The sequence below is a fragment of the Alexandromys fortis genome, unplaced genomic scaffold (genome assembly GCF_014885135.2).
Source record: "Alexandromys fortis isolate MF-2015 unplaced genomic scaffold, M_Fortis_MF-2015_v1.1 scaffold_7, whole genome shotgun sequence".
NCBI lineage: Eukaryota > Metazoa > Chordata > Mammalia > Rodentia > Cricetidae > Alexandromys > Alexandromys fortis.
The window spans coordinates 8,248,422-8,266,998 of NW_026067920.1; the positions used below are offsets into that span (position 1 = coordinate 8,248,422).

At 41.7% G+C, this 18,577-nt stretch overlaps 1 protein-coding gene across 1 annotated transcript in view; it reads left to right on the plus strand.

Annotated features, from left to right (window-relative positions):
* The window catches only part of LOC126500851 (ankyrin repeat domain-containing protein 36A-like), a 151,818-nt gene that overhangs the window by 30,420 nt on the left and 102,821 nt on the right, over positions 1-18,577 (plus strand). The window contains 1 exon segment of the mRNA XM_050141091.1: positions 3,065-3,131. Within this exon segment, the coding sequence (XP_049997048.1) occupies positions 3,065-3,131 (67 nt within the window).

Consider the following 18,577-nt stretch of genomic DNA (forward strand, 5'->3'; position numbering starts at 1 on the left):
ACAACATTGAGTTTTTCTTCCATGCTCCATCATAACCCGGTAATTTAAGGTAACGCTGTATTGGGAAGCCTTGCCTCGCTTGTAGCAGAGCTCTCAATGACGTGTGGTCATAGTACATAGTTGTGATACATAATTATTCTATTGGAAGTGAAGAATATTTGCATGCTCTAGAAGTAATATTCATATTCTCTTTGGAAGATATTTCCATTGACTTTTCTACTTGCTGATATGAGCTGCCATATCAGGTTAGTTCCTCTACCACTTTTTCCAGTCTATTTTCTTTTCCAATGAATATACTACCTTTATGAGTGATTATTCCCTTTGGCTTATCTTTTATTTATTTATTTTTTTATACCTGGATGCTAGGTATTCCTTTGCCTGTACAGTTTCCTAACTTTAGGGGATGCTGGAGACTAAGCAAGCTGCCCACAGTTACTTGAACCTGTGTTTAGAATCTTCTCCACATGGCTGCTGTGTTGGAGAACCTGAAATGGAGAGATTCTGCAATGACTCCTTTGGATATACTGCGTGGCAGCAATGAGACGCATGTCAATGAGACCCTTAAGTCTATGGCCAGGAGCTCCCCTCAGTAGTGATGAGTCTCAGTAGGATGGCAGGTGGACAGAGAGAATCCCAGGGAAGAGGGTAAAGAGCTCACTCTGGGCTATCCCAGCAGCGTTAACAGAATGGGGTTGGTAAGGAACAGGTCATGCATGGTGATAATGTGGAAATCCTTGATACAGAATGTTGGAGGATCTAGGAGAGCACATGGGAATAACGAATGCAGGAGTTCTAGGGAAAGGCTCTTTTTTATTAGACCGAAGAAGCTGACAGAACTCAAGGTTTCTGTTAAATGATGCTCGCGTAGTTTCAGGTGGACGATGAGTCTACCAGGTAGAATTTTTCTCTCACCTACTTCGTTGTTAATTTATACATGGTCACCTAGAAAAACACAGACTGAATTAATGTCTGAGAGAAATCATATCAGGTCAACCTGTGGCCGGGTGCCAAGATCCCAAAGTGTTTGGCAAGCCCAGGAAATAAGGCCTGTAATCTCAATCGCTTCAGCTGGTCCTTACCTCAGGAGCATGCGTTTTTCACAGGCCTGAGGTGTAAAGTCGGAGAAGGTGTGGATTAAATGCATTGGTGATTGACTGCAGGCCACCAATAATGCGCTGGTGTCCCCTTGAGGAAAGAAGAGAAAACACTTTCCTTTGCAGGCATTTAACCAAGAATGGCCCATATTTGAGATCTCTGCTTCATGCCCCTGTGTGTGTCTCAAAACTATTTTTTTCTGTCTTTATTGAAGAACCCAGAAAGCATCACACGAGGAAAAAATGAGATACAAAAATCTTTAACAGGGCTTACAGGAGATTTAGTCATTGACTGACTGGCCCAGACAACAATCAGTACACAAACATTTAGCAACCAATATCCAAATGCCATGTTTAATATACATACAGACGAACCATCCACACAATAAAATAACAAGTAACAAGTAACCCCCTCCCCTAAAAAGTACTAAATACTCACTTTCAAAGATCGCTTTCAGCAAGTAATACCCATGCATTACCTGGGTCAGGGGCGTGGAAAGGAAGGAAGCATGCCCCGGCGGTGCTGAAGCCTGCATGGGCAACACATTTATACTGGGTTCCATGGTCTGTTGATGAGGATGACTGCCCAGGTCTCTTCCTCAAGGAGCAGGTTCCACTGAGACACGAGCTCAGATCGCTGGATTCAGAGTCCAGAGCTGGTGCACAGGGGCATGAAGTAGTATATAATTTAAGGTTATAACCATGCTTTAGTGTAGGTTGTAAAAGTTGCTAATATGGAAAATCCAAGCCAAGTGAGGGAGATTTTCATATGGTTCTTTTTAGGGGGAAGGGGTTACATGTTATTTTATGTGCATGGATAGTTTGTCTGTATGTACGTCTGTGTGTGCCTAGTTCTCGTGGAGGCTAGAGGAGGGTATCAGATCTCCTGGAACTGAAGTTACAGACTGTTGTTGGTTGCTGGGAATTGAACCCAAGTCCTCTGGAAGAGCAGCCAGTGCTCTTAACCTCTGAGCCACCTCTCCAGCCCATGGTTCAACAAAGGCTGGGCACAGAGTGGGGCAGCAGTCTTAGTGCTCACATGACCTCAGGGCGTATTATTAACTCTGGCTACGAGGTCCAGCAGAAGTTCATCTTTCTGAACGCAAGGGATATTTTTATCATCACGCATTGACACAGAGAATATGTCTGAGCCCTGAAGAAGGAGGACCTTAGAGTGTGAGTGTTTAGTGTCAAGTTGGGAGCGTAGGCCCCAGTCCCTGGCATCTATCCCAGCCCCCAGGCCTGGTCTGGACTCCAAATCCTGACCCCTCCCAACTTGACATAGGAGGGAAGCGATTCCTGGGAAATTGGAAGCTCCCCCGCATGGCTCCTCTTTCCCCCAGTCCCCCTCTAGTACGGATGTGCCCAAGAGGGATTTTTATTGTTTGCTGGTCTGTGAAGAGCTGGAATGAAGTGCATCTGAGGAGAATATGGCAGTAATGGTGTAGACAATGTTCTTTGTTGTCCGTCGTCTTTCTGCCATTTCAGAAGTTCTGTCTGGGAGACTCTGTGCTATTTTAAGCTTATGCGAAACATTGGCTTCTTCCAGTCTGTGGTTTCAACTATAAGACTCAAGATGCCCAGTTCTGAATTACAGCCATTACACAGGGGGAGAAGCGAAGAAGGAACACTATATAGTTGAGCCTTGTTTTGTATTTTTTTTTACTACAATCTAGGCAGCAAAAATATAGGTGTCCTAATAGCTGGGTTTTCATTTCAGCCTTCAAGAGAAGAAATATGTGAAGACAAATCATTTTGGGGCTCTGCCAATATAAGGTCTACCATTCTTTGTCATGGATATATGAAAAGGTCCTCATAAATAAGTAGAGAATGAAGGAGAAAGGCAAACACTAGCGTGTTCACTTGGTTTTTTAAACAGAGGTCAACTTTAAATACCTCTTAAAGAAATGGCATCTACACAGATAACTGATAACTGAAATGCCCCCTTCTTGTCCATTTTTATTCTTCAGCCTCGCCCCCACACCTGGAACTTCCAAGCCCACAGCAGCAGAAGAAGAAAATAGCGTCAGCTCCAAGGTAAAATGCCCCTTTGTGAGATTAATTTTCTCTTTCTGAATTTGCATTTTTTTTATCACTTATTCTTAAACTCAGCAATGGTCTACTATCACTGCATCTCAAAAGTCGACCAGAGAAAAACCTTTATGTAGTTATGACCAGTTGGGTTTGGGGGTTTGGTTTTTTTTTTATCTTACTCTGAGAAATGCCAGAGGTAGGTAGATACTCTGAAGTGGTGGGCTTGGGTTCAGGTCTGAAAACACGGAGTGGAAAGAATTTATGAAGAACATTTTTTTACGGTAAAGCAAATCTAAAATCTGAGCTACGAACTTTAGGATAAATATACGTTATTGTGGTTTCATTTATTTTACTTGGGGCTGCAGAGATGGCTCAGTGGTTAAGAGCACTTGTTGCTCTTGCAGAGGACCCAGACTCGGTTCCCAGCACCCACGTGGTGACTCTCATCCATCTGTAACTCCAATACCCCGGAATCCGAAGACTTATGACCTCCTCAGGCACCATGCACGCACGGGTGCACATACATACATGCAGGCAGACACTTATACACATAAAATAAAACAAATGTAAAATGATTTAAAATGAAGAGTTTACTGGTGTGACTTTCATTATGTTCCTGTTTCAGAGTTGTAAGGAAACTGAAAATGTATCAGACATTTGATTAATCCCTTTGGCTTCAGAACTGTCCTTGGACGTAGCTTCTTTTTCCTCCCAAACTTTGTATTCATTTCATATTGTTTTTGATAGAATGTGTTCTTGGTTTCAACCCTTGTTTCTATATGAAATAACATAAGAAATTATGAAAAATTATACCATTACAGCCTATCAAAATTTATACTAGCAATTTTTCTCTATTTTTTTATCGATTTAATTTAGTGTACGCACGCACAGGGCCTAGAGGGTCTGCACAGGGTCTGCACAGGGTCTGCACAGGGTCTGCACAGGGTCTGCACAGGGCCTAGAGGGTCTGCACAGGGTCTGCACAGGGTCTGCACAGGGCCTAGAGGGTCTGCACAGGGTCTGCACAGGGCCTAGAGGGTCTGCACAGGGTCTGCACAGGGCCTAGAGGGTCTGCACAGGGTTTGCACAGGGTTTGCACAGGGTCTGCACAGGGTCTGCACAGGGTCTGCACAGGGTCTGCACAGGGTCTAGAGGGTCTGCACAGGGTCTGCACAGGGTCTGCACAGGTCCTCTGCACGTGTTATTACTATTAGCTGAGTGTTTCTGTGTTGGGGAAGCTGGGTGTCTGACTCCTTTGCCTGATCTTGGGACTCTTTTCCTCTTCCTGGGTGGCCTGCACAGCCCCAGTGTGAGGACTTTTGCCTTGTCTTTTTGTAGTTGTTTTCCCATGTTTGGTTGTTGTCTCTTGGATGCCTGCTCTTTCCTGACAGGAAGAGGACAGGGAATAGGTCTGGGGGAGTGGGAGGTTGGAGGGCTGGGAGGAGTGAAGGGAGGGGAATCTGGTAGGGATGTACTGTATAAGAGAAGAATCTATTTTCAACAAAACAATAAAAAGTTTGTAGAACTGGATAATACATTTTTTGCCCAAATAGCTACAAACTGTACAAGAAGAGATTCAACTATTAAGGAAAAATATAATTTCTGAATATTCGTGCTTAGGTGGTTTTTTTTTTTTTTTTTGGTTTTTCGAGACAGGGTTTCTCTGTGGCTTTGGAGCCTGTCCTGGAACTAGCTCTGTAGACCAACCTGGTCTCGAACTCACAGAGATCCGCTGCCTCTGCCTCCCGAGTGCTGGGATTAAAGGCGTGCGCCACCATCCCCCGGCCTGTGCTTAGTTTTAATATCAGCTCATATTCTCAGTTTCACACTCTAAGGCTTTACATTTTAGAAGGCTTTTACTTGCTCACATTTTCTTCTGAAGACTTCTGCACATAAAAGCTAGCGGAGGATAAGAAACCGACCTGATGTGGGTCACACTTAGTTCCTAGAATGAAGTTTCACACAGAAACAGCATCTTAATATATTTCATGTGAAGGAAAAGCAGGAAGATAACTAGCAGCTAACTATATCAAATGTTTTAAATGTTCCTTAGATTCAGCACCCTCGCTGATGTCGCAGGTGTGTGCTCTGGGGTGCTGTCATAAAGGAAAAGGGAACGACTTAGAGGAGGGCAAGAAATAGCAGAGATTTGCTGGCTCCTCGGGGTCTTCCAACTCTGACTTTAGACTGCCGCTTTAAATGAGTGGTTCTTAGCATCTCAGCTCTTGTCTTCTTTATTAAATGTGTTTTCATATATACATTGCGGTCTAGCATCCTAAGTTCCAATAACTTTGCTTCATTAAAAGTTGAGGCAAGGGGCTGGAGAGATGGCTCAGGGGTTGGGAGCACTGGCTGCTCTTCCAGAGGTCCTGAGTTCAATTCCCAGTAACCACATGGTGGCTCACAACCATCTGTAATGAGATTTGATGTCCTCTTCTGGCAGGCAGACATACAGGCAGAACACTATAGACATAATAAATAAGTAAATATTTTTTAAGAAAGAAAAAGCTGAAACAATACTTTTTCCCCAACTAGTCTTTTTATTAGAAATGGTTCCGTTTTCATTCTGGAGTAGACAGTTTTGGTCCCCTAACTTTATTTCTCACTTCATAGTAATAAAATGAACCTTTCTTTTATCATTGCAGTATTTACAAAAGTGGTTTTAGCTTAAGAAAAACAATTGTTGCCAGGCAGCGGTAGTACACACCTTTAACCCCAGCATTTGGAAGGCAAAGAGAGGCAGATATCTGGTCTACAGAGTGAGTTCCAGGACAGTGAGGGCTACACAGAGAAATCCTGTCCCAAAAAAACAAAAGCAGAGAAAAGAAAGAACAACAATTATTATTAGCAGTATATAAACCCATGGGTCAATGGTGTCATGACGTGCTTTTCTCTTGGAGTCTGTCAACCCAGTCCTAGTTTGCCTCCTTATTCACTCTAGTGCGGCTGCTGGCTCCAAATTGCTAAGGATTCGCAGTCTTAACAGCGGCAAATATATGCCATTTATTAGATTGTTGTCCAGTTTTAAACTCCATTTGCGTGTGGTTCAGGTAGGAGCTATGCTCCATCAGGATGCTGATTCAGCAAAGGAGCACCAGGGTGATTTTAAAATGGGTTTTGTGTTGGCTTTGTGTTATCACACCCGAGCACTGGGAAAGCGTGGTTTACTGCCACATTTGTATTTAAACTGATCTTAACCTCTCAATATGTTGCCCATATTTTCCTTAGCCTGTCTGGCTCAGGCCTGGAGAGACTGTGCGATGGTTTAGAGCGCTTGTTCTTCACTTCCCAGAGATACGCAGCGACCCGGTGCCCTCCTCTGCCCTCTGCTGGAGCAGACATGCATGCTGTGTGTACACATAGGCAGGCAAAACACTCATTCACATAAAATTCAGACATTTTAAATCTATAAAAACAAAAAATCCATTTGGCTCAAGTAACCTTCCTGCGCACATGCAATGGCTTGGCCTACAGGAGCAGTGCCAGCCTCAACCCAGAATGTAAACATTTAGGAATTATTTTCAAAAGGAGCCTTCTTGTCACATTTTCTTTTAGGTATGTGTACCAGGGCGCAGGCATGAGGATGACCTGCCCATGCTACTGTAGACTGCATCGTCTGCCCTGGATGGCGCGTTGTGTGTGGAATCGCATAACTGACAGTGCGATCTTTTTCCATCTTATTTTTATTTTTAACATTTAGTTTCATGTAGATTTGTGTTATTTAATTTTTTTCAGTTGAGTATATTTTGTGAATAAGTGTTTTGTTTGTTTGTTTGTTTGTTTGTTTTTTTGGGACAGGGTTTCTCTGTGTAGCCCTGGCTGTCCTGGAACTCACTCTGTAGACCAGGCTGGCCTTGAACTCAGAGAGATCCACCTGCCTCTGCCTCCCAAGTGCTGGGATTAAAGACATGAGCCACCAATACCTGGCACAAATCAGTGTTCTTAAACCCATGTACTTTTCAAGTAACTTCATTTCCTCTTCCAAACGGAAGTATTTACTTGTATCCTCTAAGTCATCTGGGTGCTTCAAATGTCACACATCAGGAAGATCATGAAGACACTAAACCTTGCCGTTTCCTGGCCCGTTTCTAACTGTCCGTTTTCCCACCTAAGAAACAAGGCGTTTGGTAAACTATGCTGAACCCCTGAAGCTGGCGGAACCCTCAACTCCAGCTCCCCTGGCAACAAAGCCGGCCTTCCCTGCCGGTCTCAAACTCCTGACTGTTTAGAGCATGAGACTGCAGGATGGAACCTGTGGCATTAGGAGTGGACCAATAGTTATTTCAACGTGGGGAGTCCAGCTGAAGAGAGGGAGGAGAGATTGTACAAACAAGGCTGCTCAATATCGTGACCCGCAGAGACAGCTGACCTGAGCTCGTGGGAGCTCATGGCCAGCTAGGGAGCCTGCATAGGACCAAACAAGCCCCTCTGCATGTGGGTGACAGTTGTGTAGCTTGGTCTGTTTATGGGGCCCCTAGCAGTAGGATCAGGACCTGCCCCTGGTGCTCTACCTGGCTTTTTGGAACCTACTCCCCACGTTGGGATGTCTTGCCCTGCCTTGATGCAGCGGGAGGAGTTTGGTCCAGCCTAAAGGTGATATGTGTGCTTTGTTGACTCCCAGGGGAGGCCTGCTCCTTTCTGAATGGAGGAGGAATGGATGAGGGACGGGTTAGATGGGAGGTGGGGGAGGTAGGAGAGGGAATGGGAAGAGAGGAGAGAGGGGAAATGTGGTTGGTATGTAAAATAAATGAAAAAAAAAACTGATAAAAAGAAGAGATTCCTGGATCATGTATGGTTCTACTGTGGGATTTTGAGGATCCTCTCTGCTGCCTTTTAGTGTGGCTGCGCCCTTTCCCTCTCCCCCTAGGCCGCGCCCCTTCCCTCTGCCCCTAGGCCACGCCCCTTCACTCTGTCCCTAGGCCACGCCCCTTCACTCTGCCCCTAGGCCGCGCCCCTTCACTCTCCCCTGGTGTCATCGGAGCTCTTCCTTGCCCACATCCCCGCCAGCATTTCTGGTCCTTTGTTTCCTTGATGCTTGCTATTCTGATTAGTGTCCCATGGAATCTCAGAAGAGTTTTAAATTGGGCTTCCCTAATGACTAAAGAAGCTGAACACATTTTAAAACATTTATTGGCCATTTGTATTTTTATTTGAAAATGGCTTAGTTTGTGGTTTCCGATGTGGTTCATTTTGGTTCGTTAGTCACCAAGAAGAGAATACGTTCCCTACTGAGGTTGGGTGGGATATACATCAATTTGTGTATGATTTAAGTCTGAAATTTCTTATTTTTAGTTTAGACGCTCTGTCTAAAGACAAAAGTCAGGTATTGAAGTTTCTCACTATTCCTGGATTGGTACCTACCTGTTCTTCCGTGCCTTTAGTGTTTGTTTTTACGACAACGAGAGCCCTAACATTCGGCACATTAATGTGTATGCCTCTTCTGTCTTCCTGAAGAGTCGCTGCCTGCCCCCTCTACTCCTCCTAGTGAGCTGGGCTTGCATCCCTCTTACCTGCTGTGAGACCAGCTACACTGGTGCTGCAAGGAGTCTGCGCACTTGAGCCCACTCGTTGAACAGTTTTGGGGTGTCTTTGGTTGAGCTTTGTATTCCTTATAAACAGCTGACAGCTGGGTTCTGGTCCTTCAAAGTGGTTATTGTTGGCTTTGGTGTGTGTGTGTGTGTGTGTGTGTGTGTGTGTGTGTGTGTGCAGAGACAGGAGGTCAGTGTTGGCTGTCTTCTATTGCTCTCCATTGTCTTTGGAGTCTCTGTCAGTGAACTGGCGCTCACGTGTCAGCAGCCTGCCCCAGGATCCTCATGTCTCCACGCCACCAGTACTGGGTGACAGTGCCTTCTGCCATGTCCTCATGGCTTTCAGGTGGGTGCTAAGGTCTGAACTCAGGTCCTCATGCTGGTCCAGTAAACACTTTCCAACTGATCCATCTCCCAGCCAAGTTCAGGGTTTTCGAGGCTAGTCCCTAGGGGAGCGATTAGATGCATGTGTGTGCTCCCTGTGAAAGCTGAGGGTGATATTGGGAGTTTTCCAGCTCCGAACCCAGAATTTTCCCATTTGGCTAGACTGCCTGGCAAGCTCTGGGACCGTCCTGTTTTTCTTCCCAGCACTGGCATACAATACAAACGCACACTGCACCATCTTGTTTGCATAGGTCCTGGCTGATCAAAATCAGGGTCTAGTGGCTGTGAGGCAAGCACTGCACTCACCGAACAACCTCCCCGCCTCATCTGCATTGTTGTTGAAACTACCAGTTATTTATGTGCATGAGTGTGTGTGTGCATCTGTGTTGAGTGTGTGTGTGTTTGTATCTGTGTGTTTCTGTGTAAATGTGTGTGTCCATGTGTCAGTATCTGTGTATGTGTTTGTATCTGTGTGTGTTTCTGTGTATGTGTGTGTCTGTCAGTATCTATGTGTGTCTGTCTGAGTGTGTGTGTATCTGTGTGTCTGTATCTGCATGAGTATGTGTGTGTATCTGTTTGAGCGCACACATACATGTATGTGTGGATGGATGGGTATACTTTCAAATACAAAACCAGAAGGTATTAAACCCAGCAGCTGGAGAAATTATGGTCTATTTGTAGTTATAAATGCCTCTCGTATTTTGATATTTATTTGTTGAGGTTCTAGACATTTTCTAGTTTCATAAAACCTTCTCGGTGCCATTAGGCTTTATCCCGGCACCACTACATATACTTCCGGTCAGAGTCCGAGGTTTGGTCTCGTGCACACACTCAAACACTCAAAGCTGTGAAATTTCAGACACGTTCATAAATAGTTGTTGTTTCTGAGAAAAATTAGATTTATTTATCACTTTTTATGTATATGATTGCTTTGTCTGCATGTGTGTCTGTCTGTGCACCGCATGAATGCCCTGGTCCCTGAGAGGCCAGAGGAGGATGCTGGATCTCCTGGAACTGGAATTATGCGTAGTTGTGAGCCACGCTGTATGAGCTGGGAATGGAATTGAGATCTTCCGCAGGAGTAGCCAGTGCTCTTAACAGCTGAGGCATCTCTACAGTCCAAATATCTCCTATTTGTGTGTGTCTAAGTGTATGTAATAATCAGGGGCAAGCACATACCCTGACTTTTTTCCTATCCGTAAACCTCCTGCCCACATATAATTAAACATATATGGTGTAGGGTCAAACAAACTTGTTTAGGGGAGTGAAAACATGTGGTTTGTTATCTCCCATAAACAACAGCCTCTGGCACTTCAGAAACTATCTGTCCTTGGGCAAGGGGCTTGCAGATCAGAGGCATCTTTGTTCCAGGGCTCTCTTAGGAATAGTAATTAAAACTTAAAATGTAACTTTGGGCTCTCACACTCCCCCCTTGAGTTGTATCCTGAGTCAAATCTTGGACTCTGTTATGGCTACCTGTTTATATTGGGTTCTAGTAGCCATCAAATGGTACCCAGCCAGGAATTATCACTTAGTTAAGACATCACTAATGCAAGAGCCAACAGTAATCAGCACAAGTACCAAAGACCCTGTGGTAGTCACATTAGAGTTACTATCTAGAAGGATCCTGGAAATGAAAATGGGGACCAGTTACTTTCTTCATGTCAGGGTCCCCCTTTTGGCAATGATTTTTTTTTCTTTTGAAACAAGGTTTCTCTGTGTAATAGCTCTGGCTCTCCTGGAACTCACACTGTAGACCAGGCTGACCTCAAACTCACAGAGGTCTGCCTGCCTCTGTCTCCTGAAAGCTGGGATTAGAGGTGTAAGCTACCACCACACAGCTGTAATAATTTTTTAGGTACGACCAGATTATTTCTAATGGCTCCTGAGTGGTTTGTATAGAAACAACAATTTTCTCTTAAAGCCATACAATGACCTCCCTGTTTTACACAGAGCGGGTTGAGTGCCCTATCATATTGTAGAACTGTTTCAGCTAATGAATCTCCCTGTGGATAGAGCTGGGTCTATTTGTTTCCAACAGGCACCTTTTCTGGTGTGGCAATAAGATGTAGGTTATTTTGTCTCCTATGATCTAATGTTCCATCCTGTTGGGGGATAAAGGATGACATACTGTCTCTTCTGTAACTACTTCCTGCTGAAGCTAGGACATTGTTGTCAGGGTGCAGGAGGTCTGGAATGGCAAGGGGGAAATTCAGGCAATGGGCATTCATCGGAAGAGTCTGGTTCGCTGATCCAACTGAAATGACAGGGGCAGTCACATTGGCTGGACTGGTCCACATCCGCTTTCAGCAAGCCCAGGGCTCGCAGTCATTTGGAGGAGGTTGTAGTCAGCAGCTGATGCTTGGATGTGGGGGAATAAAAGGTTTGTTTAACTATGTAAAGATGTGTTGCATTTGTTTAACTATATAAAGATAATGCTGTTTCGCCTTGCCCGCCTAAGATACCTGACTGTTCTAATCAAAAGCTGATTGGCCAATGTCTAGGTAAAGGAGGGATAGGTGGGACTGGTGGAGAGAAAGAGAAACCAGCCAACCGGGGGCCAGCCATGCAGACACGGAGGAAGCTGGAAAGCAGGATGGATAGGGTGCAGATGAGCTAACAAGCCTTGGGGCAGGATAGAGATGAATAGGAATGGGATAATTTAGGTTAAACTATCTGGAAACAAGTCTAAGATAAGGCCGAGCATTCCTAATTAATAATAAATCTCCATGTCATGACTTGTGACTGGTGGTCCAAGAAAGCCCGCTATACTTGGATAGTGTCTGTCAGACAAGAGGAAACCTGATAAGACAGATATAGACTAGGGGCGGAAGTTAAAATTTAGGAATCTAAAGGAAAATCTTACATTTGGAACTTCCGGGCCCATAGCCCTAGCATTTGGGGGAGGGGTGGAGTCCCAAGACGAGTAGAGAGAGAGAGAGATCCCGCCCTCAGAAGCAGACAGGTGGGGAAAATCGGCTGTACTTACCTGGAGTCCTTGTGACATGTGAAAGATAGGTTCAAGTCTTATGACTCCTAGGTTCTCTGAAGCTTACATGATTGTTTTGGTTTGCAAAAAGGCATACAAGTTTTAGATATATTAGCCTCACCATCTCTAAGGAGTAGTGGGCAAGCATACATTCTGACATACTTCCTGTCTTTTTACCTCTGGCCTACATCCAATCAAAGTAGGGCAATCAACCCCAAAGTGTTTAGTTAGTGCAGAGTCCTGGCAGCAGGTGAGGCACAGGGCAGTCTCACTCAGTGGCTAGAATTACCATAATTCAGGTGGAGTTGTCACTATATCCTATCTTCTTTGCAGATTAAAAGGTTTATGTTTCTTTTTTATCAGAATCTGGCATATCTCTATAATGGAAAATTCAAATTTTTATGCTTTTATTGAACTGTATATTTTTCTCCACTCCCTGACCTTCCTCCCCCATCTCCTTCTACCCTCTTTCATGGTCCCCATGCTCCCAATTTACTCAGGAGATCTTGTATTTTTCTACTTCCCATGTAGATTAGATCCATGTATGTCTCTCTTGGGGTCCTTTTGTTGTCTAGGTTCTTTAGAATTGTGAATTGTAGGCTGGTTTTTCTTTGCTTTATGTCTAAAAACCCACTTATGAGTGAGTACATACTATATTTGTGTTTCAGGGTCTAGGTTACCTCACTCAATATGATGTTTTTCTGAGAACCATCCATTTGCCCACAAATTTCAAAATGTCATATTTTTTTTTCTGCTGTGTAGTACTCCATTGTGTAAATGTACCACACCTTCTTTATCGATTCTTCGGTCGAGGGGGCATTTAGGTTGTTTCCAGGCTCTGGGTATGACAAACAATGCTGCTATGAACACAGTTGAGCACATGTCCTTGTGGTATGATTAAACATCCTTTGTCCAGTCTCTGAATAATGAGAACGTGCCGAGCTTGTACGTTCTGGCCAGAGTAGTCTATTGGGCTGGATCATCTTATCTAGCTGCCTCAAAATTGTTCTAAGCAGTTTGTAGTCCAAAGTCAATCTTTAGGTGGTTCTTTTCAACTTAGTGGTGTTATCATAGTCTTGGAGGAATTATCATTGTGAGGGTCCCATCCTCCTTATGGAGTCTTCAAAAGTCATTGTTAGGCATGTTCATGGTTCACTGCAGAAAATTGATAGAGACTCAAAACTGATATCATGTACAGGAAGGTAGATAAAAACTTTTTATAAAATTAGTTAGTACTTTATATGACCATTAATATATACATATTATACATTAATCTTATAAATCTTATTTTTTAAGAAAAGCTGTTAAAGAGTCAATATAACACCAAAGAACTATGAGATTAGTAGCAATAAAACAGTCTTTAAATTTTTGTTTTTCTTCTGTCCCATATCAGGGGACATGAGACTGAGATTTTTGGATTTTACTTTAATCAACATGCTTGGGTTTAGAGAAGGAGAGAGCCACACTCCAACTTCAAAGCCAGCTTTAATCTTTAACTGGACTGGGACTTCAAAAAGACCATTTGCATTATATGTCTGTAGAGAATAGCAGAAACAAACATTTGGGGAGATATATGAGATTTTATCCTGTTGGAAGTACAATATATCAATAGGCCAATTTACTCTTTTACTTGAGACAATTTTTTTTTTCTGGATGATTTGTCCTTTTTCTTCAGATGTCTCATTTGTCCAGTGGTCTTCAGATTCCCTAACAGGATGCCTTTATTCTTCTGAAAAGACAGAAACAAAACCCTTCCCCAATCCTAATTTTGGAGAGATTCTCTTTGACAAGCATTAGTTAGTTTTATTGATTAGTTTATATTAAATAATCATGCTGTTTGATGAACTATCATCTCTTCTAATTAAAGTTATCTCTTGTTCAAGTAGAATCTTTATCAATTTTGATGGTTGGTGTAGGAAATCCTTCTATATATGTGTTGCTTTTATTGGTTGATGAGTAAAGAAGCCGTTTTGGCCTGTGATAGAGCAGAAAAGAGCTAGGAAAGGCAGGAAAACTAAACTGAATGCTGGGAGAAAGAAGGCAGAGTCAGAGAGAAGCCATGGAGCCACTGCTGGGGACAGACACCTCTGCTGGAGCCTGCTGAAACTTTGCCGGTAGGCCACGACCTTGTAGTGATGCACAGATTAATGGGGGTGGGTTAGTTTAGGATATTAGAGTTAACTAGAAATATGCTTAAGCTGTTGGCCAAAAAGTGTTGCAATAATATAGTTTCTGTGTGATTATTTTGGAATTTCTGTGTGATTATTTTGTGATCTGGGCAGCTTTGAATGAACAAGTGGCTTCTGCCTACAGATGGTATTCATAGTTTTTTTTTCTCTTGTAGAAACAAAAGCAAAACCCCTTCCCCAATGTAACATATGTCATGGTTTCCATTCTGAGGTCAGTACATCTTTAAAGTATACAGGCTGATTTAATTCTGTAGTTTTTTTCTACTATCCAACGTCCCTTCATAGCTGTTGTTCCTTTATCATTAACATTTAGAAAATTCAAAGTTAATAAAGTATTATTCAATCTGTTTTGGGGGTTATATATCATCCTTTCTGTTTATTTAGCATATCTTTTAGAGCTTGAATTGATCTTTCTTTAACTGCTTGGTCTATAGGATTTTATGGTATACCCGTAATATGCTTTGTATTATAATAAGCAAAAAATTGTTTCATTTTCTTAGATACATATATTGGAACATTGCCTGTCTTTATTTGGACAGGTATACCCATGATGGCCATAACTTCTAGCAAATGTGTTATACTGAATTAGTCTTTTCCAAACTCAAAAGAGTTGTTCATTGAAAACCTGAATAGGTATCAATGGGGTACATATTTTAGTTTTACAAATCCTACAAAATGGAAAACATCCATCTGTCAGATTTCATTCCTTTGAGTACCCTTTGGGGTACTTTCTGCAGGTAGTGATGTTAGGTTGTATAAAGAACAAGTAGGACATTTCCTTATAATTTCCTTGGCTTGTGCCATGTGAATAAAAGGTCTTTTTTTTTTAAATATTTATTTATTATGTATACAATATTCTGTCTTTGTGTATGCCCGCAGGCCAGAAGAGGGCACCAGACCCAATTACAGATGGTTGTGAGCCACCACGTGGTTGCTGGGAACTGAACTCAGGACCTTTGGAAGAGGAGGCAATGCTCTTAACCTCTGAGCCATCTCTCCAGCCCTAAAAGGTCTTTTTTTAAATAAATTTTTGCTCTTGGCATGATTTTTTTTAATGAAATTCTGAGGCCTTCAGCACATTTCCAATCAAGAGTTGATCAATTTCTGAATTACCGTGTGCTAGAGGACCTGCCAGACTTATATGGGATCAAATGTATGCTGTGTATATGGGATTATTCATATTCCTGATTATGCCTTGTAACTGAATAAATAATGAAGTCAATTCTGTGTCATCTGGTATAAATTTATCAGTTTCAATATGCAAAACAACTCTCTGCATATTGGGAAAGAGTAACTATGTTGAGAGATTCTTTAAATCCCTTAGTATAATGAGAATAGCACATAATTCTGACTTTTGTGCAGAATCATAAGGACTCTGATGCACTTTACTTAATTTTTCTGATTTGTAATCTGCCTTTCCTGATTTATTTACATCAGTATAGAATGCATTTATTGCTGTGTCCCGTACAATGTGAGGAGGGATCTAGTTAGTTTTCTTTATAAGTTGATTTTTTTTCTTTTGGGACAGTTGTTAATCCCTCCAAAAAATTACTTCAAGCTTCTTTTCCAGGATTCACTTTCTTTCCATAATTTGTTAATTTCATTATCGTTAAAAGGTACTATAACTATTCCTGCTAATTGAAAACATATAATTTTTCCTTTTAGAATTAACTCAGAGACCTTTTCCACATAAATTTTAAGCTTTTTTTGCTCATTCTAGGCTATCTTCCCTCTGCATTAAAATTCCTGTAGGGAAATGTTTGGAGAGTAATATGACCAGAATGCAGTTAAGATTAGTATCTGACTGGGGCGGTAGTGGTACACACCTTTAATCCCAGCACTTGGGAGGCAGAGGCAGGTGGATTTCTGTGAATCTGAGGCCCGTCTGATCTACAAGAGCTAAAGTTCCAGGACAGGCTACAGCTAAACCTGTCTCAGGGAAGAAATAAAAGAAAGATCTGGATTCACACGATCCATATATGCCTTCTGTAATTTCTCTTCAATCAAGCTCAGTCTCTCTCAGTTTCAGCTGATATTTCCTGGCACTATTTAAGTCCTTGTCACCATCTAACTTTTTGTTTATATTAATCAGGTCATCCCAGTAGTGTGCTGTAGATGGGAAATATCTACTAGCAATCTTTGGAAGTCATTAAAAATCTGCAATCAATCTCTCCTAATTTGCATCTTTTGGGGAGGTCTAATTTTTTTGTATACCTTTTTATAACCTAAATAATTAATAGACTCTCCTCTTAAGATTTTTTTCAGGAGCAATTTGTGATCTCCAACAAGGCAAAAATTTCTTTACTTCTTCAAACATTCTTTCTAAAGTATCTACATTTGAATCAGATAGTAAAATGTCATCCATTTAATGGTAAACTATAGATTCAGGTAATTGCTTACATATTTTCTTTCAATTGCTGACTTACAAACGATTGGCACAGGGTGACCTACATTCATTAGTCTAATGAATGCCTTTGCTACACCTTCCACATAATCCAGAAGGGAAAGGCATTATGAATGGATTATTCTTAGGGAAAAAATTGTTTCTAAGAATGCCCTGTCTACAATCCCCTTTAAGATGACCTCATTTGTCACAATTATAATATTTGACATTTCAATTTTTCCTCAGACCTCTGGAAATCACCTCTCCTATCCATGCATCATCATGGTCCTGCGATTCAATATTAATAGTATCTCAAATCCATTCCTCCAGAGGCCATGACCTCGCCTTTAACAGCTTGATTATACTTTTACATTGAGAACAGGCATTTCCAAAAGCCAGAGATTCAATTGTTATTTATATAGCTTCTGAATTTGGTGTCATTGTATTTACTGCTGAAGTCAATCTTTGTAAGAAATCCATAAAGGCTTCTTTTGGGACCTGTATAACTTTAGAAATGACTCCATTTCCTTTCCTATTTCCAATTATGTCCCAAGCATTCATAGCTACTGCATGAAATAAATTCAGGGAGTTCATATGCAGATCACCTTTCTGTAGTAGCATAATCTCCTTCCCCAACAATTTGATCTTGAGAGATTTCCCTACCTCTAGCTTTAATCCATTGTTCAAGAATCTTAGCCTCTTCACTGAACCAAGTACTCCACTGTAATTGTGGACTAGGCTCTAAAACACCATTAACCAATTCTGTCCTGACTTTAGGGAGAATTCTGTTGCAAACTAACCACAAGTTTAACATTTGCTTCACAAAAGGTGAATGCATGCCATATGAGACTAATTGAATCTCCTGAAATCTAACATTGGCTCAGTAGTCCAGTTATCTGTAACAGAGCCTCTGCCGTTGGGCAATTTCTGTAAGGTTACTTGATATATTAAAGTTCCTTGTCTGAAACCTTAGGCTGTTGCTCTCTTTTCTTATAATGCAACAATGAAATTGGTTCTCCATTAAATTCCTTTATCTGGATTTAAATATCTCTGTGATTTGTTTCATTAGGCTTTTTTAAGTCTGTATCTTAGCACACAGATTAACCAACTTTTTTGTGATTAGACAAAAATGATACAGTTGATAATGTTTACAATTGATATTACATAAATCTCTAAATTAAATACCTTCTCATTTAATTTTTCCATGTTTAAACTATATACCATATTATTATACAGACACCCAAATCCTCCCATTGTAATGGTTTTTCCCATTTTTAATGTTGGAGAAAAGCTCTTTCTTTCAAATCATTCTTCCCTTTAATTATTCCTAATTTGTTATAGGAGGCTGATTGTTTGTTCCTGGCTACCCAGCCCCGAAATAATGTCACATAAACCATATTATATGCAATAGATTTGGTCAAAAGCTTAAGCATTTCTCTAGCTAACACATATCTTAAATTAACCCATCTTCATTAATCTGTGTATTGCCACGAGGCTGAGGCTTACCAGGTAAAGTTCCAGTGTCGACTCCAGTGGACAGTGCTACATGGCTTCTCCCTGACTCTGCCTTCTTTCTCCCAGGAATAAGTTTAGTTTTTTCCTACCTAGCTAAGTTCTGCTTTGCTATAGACCAAGGCAGTTTTCTTTATTCATTAACTAATAAAAGCAACACATAGCTAGAAGGACCTCCAACACCACCAGTTTGTCTTATCAAATCTACTGAGAATGTTGATGAAGATGTGAAAATTATTGCTGTTGCATAGAACAGTAAAAGCCTAACTGGCTTTCAAGGCAGCCACCTAGTTTGAAAGCAGCCCAAGAAGGGGGTTGAGGAAGAGCCCACAATATACACTGGAGAGATAGATAGATAGATAGATAGATAGATAGATAGATAGATAGATAGATAGATAGATGGATGGATGGATGGATGGATGGATGGATGGATGGATGGATGGATGGATAGATAGATAGATAGA